Below are 13,755 nucleotides of genomic sequence, written 5' to 3'. Positions count from 1 at the left end.
CCCGAGTTCTGTGCCAAGAAAGCTCTGCCGCTCTTCCTCATCTCTACCTTCAATGGGTCCAGAGCTGTTCCCTGATGGTTTTCTCTCTGAGCCCCTGTGTGACCTAGAATCTCCAGGCCTTGCTCACATCTAGGACCTGCTTCCCACCTGAAGCTGAGCATCTGTCCAGCCATGGTAAACCCTGATGCTGATTCTTGGACCTGCCTGGCGCCTTCCGTTCAGAGCTCCTCATTCATTCATGTGACTGCATTTTTCTGAGCTCTAGCTGTGTGCCAGCCCAGCGTTAACAGCACCTTCTGTTCTGATTCCCCTGTTGTTGCCTGGCTCTGCCCTCAGTCATTTTCTAGTGAGGGAGCGTGGCCGAGAGGGAAAAGCACAGGCTGGAGCCAGACTGATCGTGGATTGAATCCTGCTTCACTGAGAACTATGGCAGTTGCTTCAGTAGTTGTCTGTGGACTCCTCTACAGGGCAGGATGGCCCCATCCCTCACTGCACCAGCATATGCCTATGTGTACCTAGTACCATGTGTTTCTCGTTTAAAGACAAAAACGAGACCCGTACATTTGGCAGAATGGCAGAGGATATGAATGGCAGAGAGAACAGTCTTAAAGGAGCTTGGGGTAAAGTGAATGGGGTAGGACATGAGATCACTCTGGGGACTAGGCAGAGCCAAGAAGGCCATGATCTCATTGTGTGACACCACAAGCCAGGCACTTTGCACACTCCTCTCTCTCTCTCTGTCCCCCAGCCTCCAGGTAGCAGCCAAGGTTTCTCTAGCTGTGCCTGAGGTTCTATCTGCCTTCCAGGCTGGCCTTCTTGTCTGTCACCAGTAGAAGCAGATGGGAACAAAGTAGGATCTCTTCACAGCCACTCTCTTGGAAAGTGGTGAGCAGCTGCTGAGGAGCAGGAAGCCCAAACCTGAATCAGCCTGCCACTGGCTCCCTCTTCTCCCCTCGGTCCCATCCAGGAGAACCATCTTTCCTCTGAACCCCACCCCTGTCAAGGTTGCTTTTCTCCACTGTCCCCACTGTGGCCTCACAGGGACTGGCTGCTGATAAGCCACAGAGTCCTTCTCAGAGGACAGACCAAGAGCCTTCTCTAACTGCATGGCCACTAGTCATCTGAGATCACCAAGGCCAGAAGAAGCAGGTGGCCCCTTAGCATGCAAGGATACCTTGCTCCAAAAACCATGACTACGACAATCAGCACAGAGGAGATGGCTGTGCAAAAGGGCAGCCCCAGTCCCCACTGCTAACAGCACCTTCACCATAGAATCACCAGAGAGATGGCTGTGTTCCATCCCCAGCCTCTGCCGGTCAGCCTGTTGAGTTTAGGTCACACCAATGACTTGGTACCAGCCCAGAGTCCCAAGGCTTCAGTGACAGAAGGGAGAAGTGTTTCAAAAGCTCCCCTGTCATCATCCTGATAACATTTAAATTCTCTCAGAAGGGATTCTTCCCTAGAGAAAGGGAACTGTGTGAACCAGTGTACAGCTAGCCACTGGATGGCTAGCATCTCTCCTGCCCGCATCTTGCTCACCCGTATTTTCCAGAACCCTTTCCCCTCTCTTCTTCATACTTAAACTTGGTCCCACTTCCTTGATGAATCTGGGACCCAGATACCACCAAACTGTGGCTTTTTGAAAAGTCATGAATGCTTTGGGGAAAACTAATTTTATAAAGTTCCTAGATAAAAATACAAATGCAAGTAATATATATTCTAAATATATAATTACTCTAGATTTTTTTCAAAAGCATGGTCTGATGGACTGCTGGGGCTGAAGAAACGTCTCATTGGTTAAAAGCAGGTGCTGCTCTTGCAGAATACCCAGGTTTGGTTCCCAGCACCTATCTGGAAGCTCATCAGTATTTAAATTCCAGTCTAGGGGATCCAATGCTTTCTTCTACATTAGGGACAAACACATGTGGTGCACATACTTACTGCAGACAGATGCTCATACACATAAAATAAAAATCAATAAATCTTTTTTTAAAAATAGTTAAAAGAACTTGATCCTGGATGTGTTCTCATGTTTGGATATTTTAAACATGTGAGGGAAAACACATGCACGTGAGTGTGTGTGTGTGTGTGTGTGTATGTGGTGTATGTATATGTATGTGTATGTGTGTGTAGTGTATATGTATGTGTGTATGTGTTTGTGTGTGTTATGTATGTGTGTGTTTGTGTATGTGGTATGTGAGTGTGTGTGTATGTATGTGTATGTGTTTGTATCTGGTGTATGTGTGTAGTGTATATATATGTGTGTATGTGTTTGTGTGCTATGTATGTGTGTGTTTGTGTATATGTGTATACATGTGTGTGTTTGTGTGTGGTGTATATGTATGTGTGTATGTGTTTGTGTGTGTTATGTATGTGTGTGTGTGTGTATGTGCTTGTATGCAAATGCATGTGGAGGTCACAGGACAACCTCTATTGTCATTCATTTCCATGCTACTGTCCACCTTGTTTTTATTGGTTTTGTTTTAAGACAGGGTCTCCCACTGGCTTGGGACTCACAGAGTAGGCTAAGCTGGCTGGCCAGTGGAATCCAAGACTCTGTTTATCTCTACCTCCTCGGCACCAGGATTGTAAACATGCACTATCTGTCCTGCTTGTTGTTAGATTGCGGGTCTAGAACTCAGCTCTCTCTGCCTGCAAAGCGAGAGATTTACTGACTGAGCTGTCTCTCTAGCCTATCAGACAGGTTTCTTTTGAATACTTTCACCGAGATGAGACTCTAAAGTGACTAGAGTTTCAAGCTTGGAATGGATCCTCTCTGACATGTTTGTTTGAAGACTTGGAAGCTAAGGCACAAGTTCGAGAAGTATTCTCTTCAGTAAAGTTTAGCTCCTCTGTGGCAGAGCTCAGTCTTGGCTCAGGGTTTTGAGTCTCCCACCCTCAGTTGCCACATTGCTGGGGTCCCCGAGGCAGACTGAGACCACTTTGGAAGCATCCTTGGCCTTAGAAGAGCCCACTGGGCCTGCTCCCAGGCTGCTTTGATGTCCCTGCTCACACGTGTGTCTGGCTCACACGACTGTCCCATTGGGCTGCTGCAAGGGGCTGATTAGGTGTAATTGCTTTGCTGGGAGCGAGCTATCTACTTAATAGAATCAGCTCCCAGTAATTAGCCTGCCACAGGCCCATTTCCTTTGCTGAAGCCCCAGGGCTACTGGGCATGTTGCATGTTGGACCTCTGCAGGTGGCGGCGTGTAGGGTGGATGTGGGTGGGCTTTGGGATTGGTTTGAGGATAGTCAAGAGAAAACAGCATTGAGGAGATTCAGCAGCAAGAACTCCAGAGCAGCCCTTTTGGAGGAAGAGCCAGGGAGTTACAGCATCCCATAGACAGACTACTCCAGAAATGGTAAGAGTGAACCCACTTGAATCACAAAAGGCATCTATCTCGTCTAACCCCTGCACGCAAAATGCTCATTTCTTATAGACATACTATGTGCCAGGCCTGGTACTAGCTCCAAGAATCTTTCTAAAACAGAGCAATTAGACTATGCTTGCATGCTCTCCTAACCATGAGGTCATTACCACCCCGGCAGTTTGTGCCTCCCTGGGAGACATGGAGGACACTCCATCTTATGCTGTGCTGATTGTTGGTGCATCATCCCAAAGGTCACTGGTCCCTTCTTGGCCCCACAGGACGAAGCTAATCTGTCCTGTGTGACAGCTCACATGGCCCCATGTTCTCCAGGCTGAACATCTCAAGTCCTTTTGCCCCTGCCATGAACATCATCCTGGCAAGGCCCCTCATTAATCTGGTTGACAGGCCTGGAACCTGCTCATGTTTGTCAATTCAGTGCTTCCAATGCAGTCTGGAGCTCAGTGGCTAGGCCTGGAAAACTCAGGATCCTTCCTGCCTGAGCCAGAACAACTGCAGTCTTGGACAGCCCCAGGTTCCCCTTAAACATGCCGATTCCAAGAAGGGCTACAGTGGCATTTTGCCCCCTTCCATTAACATATTCATAGCCTGCTTGTGGGAGCAGAGTCACCACTTTTGCCTGTTCCCCTGCCCCAACACACACACACACACACACACACACACACACACACACACACACACTCCATGCTCACCCTGCCGTGCCTGCCTGCCCAGCACCACTCAATACTCACTGGCTGATTAATCATTGCGAGTGCTATTATAATTATTGTGTTTGGTGCTGAGAACAGGCTGCCTCTGCTTCTCAGAAGCCATAAACCTGCAAAGAAGGATTTCAAGATTTGTGAGCTGTTGACGACATCTCCGGCCTCTCTTTTCTTCAGCAATTCCGTGTTTATCCGGAAAGATGGGCCATGGCCACTCTAGAATCTCTCCAGAAGACAATCCGAGGCTTTACTATGGAAGTGGCGAGTACAGGGGACTTATCTTGTGGCTATAGATAGGTCAGCCAGGGGAGCTGGGCATGAGTCCCGGCTCTGGCCCTGTGTGCTTCAAGGCCTGGAGATATCCGTACCCCTTGTCAGGCCTCAGTTTCTTCAGAGTACTAGAGGTCTAAGGATCTCTCTGCCTTTAATTGTGTAATTTAATGAAAGAAATTCAATGAATGGGCAGAGTGGAAAATGTGAAGGCTTAGAAATTCAAGGATGGGAGGATACCAGGACAGAAGCTGAAACAGTACAGCTCACAACCTCCTGCACACACGGCCACACGTGAACACGTGCTCACGCCCACATACGGCAGGCCGAAGAGGAGTCTTACCTATTGGCCTGCCTGCGATCTCAGTTATGGCTGAGTCTGTCCTGTGTCCCTGCTTTGAGGGTGAGACTGCAGAAGTTCTAAAGAAGAAAGGGAAAGAGAGAGAAGAAGGAGTCTGCAGAGAAAAATAGAGAGGCCTGGAAACTACATCGAAATCAGAAAGTGAGTAACCACAGTGCCGAGGAGGAAGTGGGCAAGCTCCCACACTGCCGGAGAGAATAAAAACCAAGATACCCGGCTGAGGACAAGCAGCAGGATTTAGTAACACACAGGGGGCGGATACACTGTGGCCACTTCTGGGTATGGGTCCTAGTCGCACCTCCCAGCACATCCTCAAGCACCCATGGATAAGGGTGTTTACTGCAGGTAGCCTTTACAGCCAGAGAAAGGAGGGTTGTCTAGTGGGGGAGGAGGGGAGTGGGCAGCATAATCTTAGGACTTAATCTTTATGCAAATGCTGATCAGGAGCAAACCTGAGGCCCCACCCCCCACCCCCAGCAGTGTTTCTGAGAATGATTGGTCCTCAGTCTTATTAGGGGCCCCTTTGAGCTCTGGTTTGCCTCAGATTGAGACAGTCTATTCCCTCGGCCAGCTAAAGCAAGGCTAAGAGGGCCAGGTGTTCATTTCCCAGCCCAGTTCTCTCCCAACAGCCCACAGAGTCCGGCTTTGCTAACAGTTGCCTTTTGTGTTTGACTTGGGCTTGAGATGTTAAACAAACAGTGGCTCTTGACAAACGCAAGCCGTTGCTGTGGGACCAGTTATGCTCTGGAAAGCAAAGCTAATCCCCAACTTCACTACCTCCGGAGATATACCAAGAAACCTCTCAGTCACACCCAGAAACTACTGTCCCAGGCTATGACTGATGCGGCATCCCGGGGCAGCCAGCCTGTGTTTCTCCGCCTTTGCTCCTGAGTCCTGGTTCTCTTACTACTCCAGCCTTCTCTGGCTGATATTGAGATGGCTCTGGAGCCCTTCCCCTTCTCCTGCCTCCGCTTGCTTCTCTGAAGCCCCAGCCAGCAGGAAGGGCTCAAGAAAAGTTTGCAAGGTACCTTCTCTGCGCTGCTGGTGTGCTAAAGTTCACTCCCGTGAGTGAAATAGGAAAGGCTATGGTCTGCTCTAGACAGGATAGACCAGAACTGCCCCCAAGGCTCTGGGCTAGCTCATAACTGATGGGTCAGGCCTTGAGCCAGGTTTGTCTGATTCCAGGTCAGCTTTTCCACCCCATCCCTCAGTGGTCCTGCCCCCGTCTCCAACCAAACTGTCAATGATGGATGGCAATGATGACACAGGAGGGATCAGAAATAATGGGATAGAGTGTCTCTTTGACTCCATCCCTCAAGCCCACACTCTCCATCACTGTAAAATGGATGAGGGCATCGTCAGGACTTGTCTACTGCTTTTATTTCTCAGAAATAGGAACTGAGGCAAAGAGAACCCACTCTGCTTCCCCAATTTACCCAGCAGCACTAGCTCCCTAGCCCAAGCCTCAGGGCAGTCAGCTCACTTCCCCTTGTGCCACAGAACCTGCTTCCTTAGTCCGCATACACTTGGCTCTGTCTTTGCCCTCTTCCTCCCTGGCAGGACATGCCCCAGCTTGAGAAGAATCTTGTCTGTAGGCATGGAAGCAGGATTGCTAAAGTTTTTCTGTCTGAGTCCCTTTAACGCCCAAGCTGGTTGCGAATTCAGCAGAGGCAGGACTGTTCCAGGCTTGGCTTGTGTCAAAATGTGTAGTGCAGCTTTGATGTACAAAGCATTATGGGAAGAATAGTACAGTAAAAGAATAGCATTGCCTCCACCCAGGAAAAGATAGTAAGCCAGTGGGGAAGTCATAAGAGCAACTAATCTACTCGGCAAGAGAAATGGAAGCTCAAAAGTCCATAAAGGTACAAAGGAACAGGTAGCTCAGATCTGGGGGGAGCGGGCACACGTGGGAAGTGCTTCATGGAGACTTACAGCTGAGTCTTGAAGCCTCAGTGAATAGAAGGTTGGCAGAAGAAGGTGGGAGTACCAGTATCTCAACTGATAGGAACCCTGAAGATCTGGGAGTCTCAGGGAACATGAGAGAACACAGATGTGTTCAGAGCTTACAGATGGACAGAGTTAAGCTGGAAGCAACTGCGTGTAATGTTTTGCACACAGTGGAGCATGGTAGCCAATGATAAATTCCAAACAATTCACTCTAACCTTGTGGCAGTTTCTTTTCTCACAAACTAGTCTTCAAAGAAGTGGCTGTTTATTCCCCCTTTTGCCTAATTCTCAAGAGGACGGAGCAAACAGATGTGATCAGGCCAGGAGGAATGTTATAAGTGAAAGGCAGGTTGATGTTTTCTGGTCCAAACCTACCACTTAGGGATGTGGCAAGAGAGCCACTGACCTCCAGGGCTGCTGTAAACACAGGCAGAAAAAGGTGACTTTGAGCAGGCGTGGGCAGGTCCAAGGGTCCTGTGGAGAAGGAACCAAGGTATGTTGTTAGGACTTTGATGCAGTCCAACCTAGCTCACCAGAAAGAGGATGTCTGAAATGGTGCCTGCTGTCCCAAGGACTGATCAGAAACCTTGATTGTGACAGCACGCTCCTCCATCCCAACCCTCCCTCCACAAGAGACAGGATGGACAGGGAAACCCAAGCTTCCTCCCAGACTCAGGACATGCAATACAGGTGTTCTGGTCCCATACATAATGGAGATTATTCAAGCTCTGCTCCCCTCTGTAAGGCCTTCACTGCCCTTCTCACTACTGTTCAGGCCTCAATTTCCTAATCTGTAACACGAGAAAGTTGAGCGAGATGATCTCTGAGAATTCCTCTAGTTCTCAAGAGCTACAAGAACAACTGCCATTAAAATTAATAATAAATGTTCTGCCCCGAAGACAGCTTTCCCATTTTCCAAAGCTCTTTCACTTAATAATACTGCCTTTCATTTGTATAGCAGTCTGGGGTTGGTGGGTGGAAGTGGGAAAAACCTGACAACATTCCCCCTAAACCCTAGCCCTAAGGAAGTCACTTGCATGGTCAGATAGATCTTGGGAGAAACTGGCTCCTGGAGGAATCCTGACCAGGAACCAGCTCATCAGAAGCACATGGGATTCTGGGAATGGAATGGTTCTTCTTCCAGAAGCCAAAGTATGCCAGGGACAGAAATCTCCAACAGGCCTACAAGGCCAAGGGAAGACCTTCCTTTGTGGGGAGAAGAGGCACAGGACCCTCAAGGTGTGGTCTAGACATCTGAGTCTTAAGAGAGTAACGGTCACCAGAGAGCCTCACCTTTTCTCCTTACAAACATATGACTTCTTTTGGTTCCTTAAAGCCAACTGCTCGGGAGACTAATACATAGTGAACAAACCCATTTTACAGGGGAAGAAAGAAAGGTTCAAGGACTCAAGAAGATTGTCAAGGTGAAGAATGTGGGCTTGAGAAATAAACAGACAAGAAGTCTCTTCCTAGGTCATTGAGAAACTGAGGCTCATTGCCGTCAGCCTCAGTTTCTTCATCTATAAAACAGTCCTAATTAAAAGCAGCCCTACCTGTGAGGACCAAGGAAAAGGTTAAGGTCACAGGTGTGGCATACTCCAAAAGTGATAAAGATACATCCTTGTGGAGTGAATGGGCTGATCGCTCTTCTGAGGTGCTTTTGGATAAAATGTGGTATCTGGCAATGCCATCCCAGCCCAGAATGTGGCAGATGGTGCCCTCCCTTGCTGGCTACCTCCTGAGCCATGGGTTTTGGGCCTATTCCACATCTCTCTGCCTGGCCTATGCCAGGGTCCTGTGAAGGGCTGTTTGACCCTTCTTGGCACTGAGATTTGCATTCCGATCATTCTGCTCTCTCGGCCCATCCATGTCCAGGACTGTTTGGAGCTGAGTAAGGCCCCAGGGATCATCTGCCATGACAACTCGTGGAAGAGATAAGGACATGAGGTTCCAAGAGGGGCAGTAACACTTTGCCTGAGTTCCCACTGCCTGGCCAGTTTCCTCTTCAGTGCCACAGACACCCATGTTGACAAATGGAGAAACTGAGGCAGAGGGGACCTCTGTCCCAGTTCCTTCAGTCTGCCAGTGAGTGAGTTGTAGATCTGGACACCCTCACCCCACCCCATCCCCAGTTTTAGCTAGATCCCCAATGTGGATCTGTGCTTCAAGGTGGCATCCTGTGTTTTCTATGTTGTAACTCTTAAGTCAAGCCTGTTGTGCTGGTGTAGGGCAAGGGCCATCAACATCAAGATGGGGTAAGTGGCCTCAGCCAGCAGCCTGGGCTTGCTCTGCCAGGCCTGGTGCCTGGTGCTAACCTGGGAGGAACTCAGTGTCAGGAAAGAAAGCTCTCCCTTGACTATTGGCTTCTGTGTGTCCTGGGCCACAGCAGATCCCTGCACGTTTCTCAGATAAGCCAAAAGCTAGAGCACAGGGAAGGACCTGAGTAACCTGAGCAGGGAGGACTGAGCCCCTTCCTGTCCCCAACTCTCTGAGTGTGTCCTATGTGTCGCTTCACCTCCTATGGCTCAGTTTCATTATCCGTGGCTAAGGAGCGAGTCGGTGGGGTCCAAAGGTCCCCCCAGCCTCAGCACTATGACTGGGGCAAGGGGTAGAGAAAGGGGATTGTTTTGGGGGGGCTGGGGCTCTTGCCCCTTTCTCTCCTCTTTCCACCCCTTTTCAGGACATTTGTATCTCCAGCACTGACAAGTTTCCCTGTTTCAGACTGTCCCTCTCTTTGCATCGTTTGCACCGCATTTTCCTGACAGATCTCTCTTTTCCTGCGTCTGGGTGGTTAGTCTCCTCCATCACACACACACACACACACACACACACACACACACACACACACACACACACACACACACACACACAGAGGCCCCTACCCTGGGTTCTCTCCCTTCCCTGTAGTTATCTGTTTCCCTGCCTAGTTTTCTCTGGGGCTGGCGGGCTGGATTCTCTCTCTCTCTCTCTCTCTCTCTCTCTCTCTCTCTCTCTCTCTCTCTCTCTCTCTCTCTCCCTCCCTCCCTCCCTCCCTCCCTCCCTCCCTCCCTCCCTTCCTTCTTACCTCCCTCCCTCCCTCCCTCTCTCATCTTGCTCCCCCCCTCCTCAGCTCTCGCTCTCCCTCTCTCTCGCTCTCCCTCTCCCGCCTCTGTCCTGCCCGGGTTCTCCCGCTTGCCCCCCCTTCCCCCGCCCTCGGCACGGCTCCCCAGTCCTTATTTGGCTGGGCGGGAGGGCAAGCGGGAGGTGGCGGCCGGCGGCCTGGGGGCGGGTGCGGGGGCGGGCGGAGGAGGGCGGTGGGTGGTGCTGAAGGGACAGCTCCGCGGCGGCCGGCAGCGGCGGCGGCGGTGGCGGCGGCGGCGGCGGCGGCGGTGGCCCCGGGGTGCGGAGCTGGTGCCCGGCGTGGAGATCCGCGAGCGCAGCCATGCCCCAGGCCGCCTCCGGGGCAGCAGCGGCGGCGGCGGCCGGGGCCGGGGCGCGGGCCGGAGACGCCGGAGGGCCGGCGAGGACCCGGGAGGGACGATGAAGCGGCAGAATGTGCGCACGTTGGCTCTCATCGTGTGCACCTTCACCTACCTGCTGGTGGGCGCCGCGGTGTTCGACGCGCTGGAGTCGGAGCCGGAGATGATCGAGCGGCAGCGGCTGGAGCTGCGGCAGCTGGAGCTGCGGGCGCGCTACAACCTCAGCGAGGGCGGCTACGAGGAGCTGGAGCGCGTCGTGCTGCGCCTCAAGCCGCACAAGGCCGGCGTGCAGTGGCGCTTCGCCGGCTCCTTCTACTTCGCCATCACCGTCATCACCACCATCGGTAACTACACTCGCCGCGCCGGCGGGGACGGGGGCGGGGACCTGGGATGCTGGGGAGTCGCCCGCGGCTGAGGGGTCCCTGCGGAGCGGGGCGGGTCGCCGACCCCGGTGTGTCTGCTCAGCCCGGTGTGTCTGCTCTGCGGGGACCCCTGACTCCAACCCGTCTCCAGTCCGGCCAGCCCTAAGTTGGCCTCGCTGGGCTGTGCCAGGACCCCAGGGGACTTAAGTGTGTGAGAGGGACAGGAACAGCCGGACGAAGCTCGGGAGGAGGGGTGTGGCCGGGCTAGGCCCTGGGGCTGGGCACCCAGAGTGAGCGGCCCGAGAGAGCGCCACTCCTCCGTGTCCCTGACGCTGGGCTTGGGCACCCGGGTGTCCACACCTGCTGGGCGTTGGGGAGGCACGTAGATGCAGGAAAGCTGCACTCCGCGACACACGGGGCCACTCTCTAACTGCAACTGAGTGCTGCTGGGGAGGGGGTGGGGTGCGTGTGTCCGTGTGGGTGTGGGTGTGTGAGTGTGTGTCCACCTCCACGAGTTTGGGCTGCACCAGACAGGGCCTGTAATTCTCTGAGGGCAGCAGATCAGGGGCTGGAAGCCAGATTCGGTCCTGTTAGGCTTCTTCCCCAGTGTCCCAGTAAAACAGTCACCTCACTGGAACGACTCCACTTCTTTTCCAAAGCCAGGGCAGATAATGTTGTAGGAGGCCACACGAACGCCCAGCTCCTCTGAGAACCTGGCACACAGGTACACAAACACACACACACAGAGAGAGAGAGAGAGGAGAGAGAGAGAGAGAGAGAGAGAGAGAGAGAGAGAGAGAGAGAGAGAGAGGCACAAATAGATGTCTGTCAGGAAAGGCACCTCAAATCAGGCCCTTCACCATGTTGCTGAAATGTCCAGCCAGGATTGTACAGCTTAACCATTCCCAGGACCCTGTGATTGCAGCCCAGCTCCATCACTAACCCTCTACATGACCGACCTTGGTCAAGTTCCTTCTCCTGCCTGGATCTTGGGCTCATGTCCCAACATGTAGAGGTTGGCCAAAATGATGTCAAGGGCTCTTCCCAGCCCTGACGTGCTTGGACTCTGAGATTGGGAACCCACCTTCCCCCAAAGCCATTGGGATGCCTCCGGGAGCTGATTCCTCCCTCTTCCCCACCCCTTCTCATCCTGACCCCCACCCTCTTTGCCTTGGCCCAACTCCCAGGGACTCATTGCCATTTGGCAAAACCCATAACAAGATGGCAGTGTTTTCCTGGGAGTCAACAGGAGAGGAAGTGGGTAAAAGACAGAGCTGGACACTGTCTATCCACTGTAGAATTCTGGTCTGACACTCTGTTGCTCTCCAGCAGCGGGGAGAAGACTCCCAGAAACCACTTAAAGGACAGATTTGGTCCGGGCCCCTTCCTTCACATCTCATTGCCACTTGCCTGGGTTTAACAGCAAGTTAGCTCTCTGTGAATCAGAGTGGGGGCCTCTGTACGCCTCTCTCCCTCTTCCCACACCCATCCCCAGTTAGTATGACTTTCCTCTACGTCCCCAGGTCCTCAGCTTTACAGTGACCTCCTGGCCGACCTCCTTGCTCCAGCCTTATCGCCACAGCAAGTAGCATCCCCCGGACAGTGCTTCCAGAAAACAAAACAAAACCAAAACTCCCAAAGCAGAGTTGTCCCAGCCCCCTTCACCGAAGCCCACACAGCTCCCCACTGCCCCACTCGCCCTGACTCCACCTCCACACCTGACTTTATTTACTTCTTACTTGGATGATCACCTTCTACAAATCACCTCCCAGAGAACACTTTACATGCTTAAATCCAACACATCTTTCCTTCTGACTCCCCTTGGCTATCCAAGCTAGCCCCCTGGGTCCAGTTTAAGCCCATCCTCCACTCTAAGCTTCCCAGGGCCACTGCCCTTGAAGACTGCAGCAGGATTTACTGGCAGGATGATCTAGGTGAGCCGACGTGGGCTCCTTTATTTAAGTCCTAAGGGGTGTGCTCTCTTTTGCCTTTTTCACCATGCTGTCATGTTAATGTCCATGTAGGCAAAGCCCACCTCTGCACTTCTGAGAGCCAGCATGGTGTCCATCATCCATGAGCAGTGGATGCTCAATGCTATTGATGGTTTAATGTGTGCAGAAATGGCAGGCATTACCCTTCTCCTCCAACCCTGCTGTCGCTTTCCAAGTTGCCCGTGGTTCTTACTTAGATGCTAGAAGCTGGTGCTAGCAGTGGAACACCCTTCTGCTGGTATTCACTTAGACCGTGCTGGTCAAGAAGAAGATGCCACCTCGATTGCCTGCTCCCTACCCATCTGACTGTCCATGGCTTTGTGTCACCTCTCAGTTTGACTCTGCCACCTATCCAGAAGCTGTCCTTGGGGTAGTGGTTAGGATGCCTGGAAGGGGCTCTATGTGAGAATGTTGCCAGCTCTTCTTGACCCATCTGCCTCCTCAGGACCATCTTGTGGCCAATCCCTCCGGATAAGACTGGGTAAGGGAGACAGCCTCTCACTCTGTCAGCCTCTAGTGGCCACAGCGGTATTAGCCTGGTTGGATCTCAGCCTTCACAACTCAGCGTGGTTACCAGATCAGGGCAGGGATTGTTAGCTCTGTTAGTCAGAGCAGTGGGTACAGGTCAGGGAAGGGAAAGGATCTCCTGCCCAGAGCCACCAGGCTGATGGCAAGCTGGGACTTCTGACTCCACACCCAGGGCTGTGTCCCTGCTGAGCTATTGGCTGCTTCCTTTGCCTCCATATGTTATAGAGCTCAGGCCCAGCCAGGTCTGGCAGAACCACCAAGTGCCTAGTGATGCCAACTTGCAGGATACTCACGAGCAGTCCTGATTGGTTGAAGGTCAGCAGGGTCCGGTCTTAGTCACTCACCTGGTTAGTCACATCCTCCACTCCCACCCCCTCATTCCTGGTCTCACAGCTAAGGGAACCCTTCCTTCACTGCTCCCCAAGTGCACCAGACACAAATGGAAACTCTTTCCTTGGGAAACCTCGCCCTCCCTGAATGTTGAGTCATCAGACTCCTCCAGGCCCCAGCCCCCTCTATTCATAGCCCAAAGCTGTCAGAGCAGGAAGGGGCATGGGGATCAGCTGGTACCATTGTTTCCTCCTACAGAGAAGGCATGGGGAGGGGGAGGGTAAGAGTCACACAGAAGGGGTTCAAAATCTGACTTCCAAGCCCCCCTGGTGCCTCTTTACCTGTTATTATTTGTTTAGTTCTATTTACTTATTTTGTTATGCCAGGGATGGCAACTTGGGACCTCCTGCGTGCT

General features: G+C 52.3%; 1 protein-coding gene and 1 long non-coding RNA gene across 2 annotated transcripts in view; one reads left to right on the top strand and one right to left on the bottom strand.

The window, feature by feature from the left end:
- The first annotated feature begins 10,067 nt into the window (after nt 1–10,067).
- Kcnk3 (potassium two pore domain channel subfamily K member 3) overlaps nt 10,068–13,755 on the top strand; it is a 36,207-nt gene continuing 32,519 nt past the window's right edge. Inside the window, exon 1 of the mRNA XM_034514622.2 lies at nt 10,068–10,473. Within this exon, the coding sequence (XP_034370513.1) occupies nt 10,191–10,473 (283 nt within the window). The 5' untranslated portion in view covers nt 10,068–10,190. The remainder of the gene's footprint in view (nt 10,474–13,755) is intronic.
- The window catches only part of LOC143443891 (uncharacterized), a 32,430-nt gene continuing 29,155 nt past the window's right edge, over nt 10,481–13,755 (bottom strand). Inside the window, exon 3 of the long non-coding RNA XR_013113276.1 lies at nt 10,481–11,204. This is a non-coding gene — a long non-coding RNA (uncharacterized LOC143443891). The remainder of the gene's footprint in view (nt 11,205–13,755) is intronic.

The sequence above is a fragment of the Arvicanthis niloticus genome, chromosome 11 (genome assembly GCF_011762505.2).
Source record: "Arvicanthis niloticus isolate mArvNil1 chromosome 11, mArvNil1.pat.X, whole genome shotgun sequence".
Taxonomy (NCBI): domain Eukaryota; kingdom Metazoa; phylum Chordata; class Mammalia; order Rodentia; family Muridae; genus Arvicanthis; species Arvicanthis niloticus.
The sequence above is the reverse complement of the archived record's forward strand: the minus strand, read 5'-3'. Positions and strand labels throughout refer to the sequence as shown.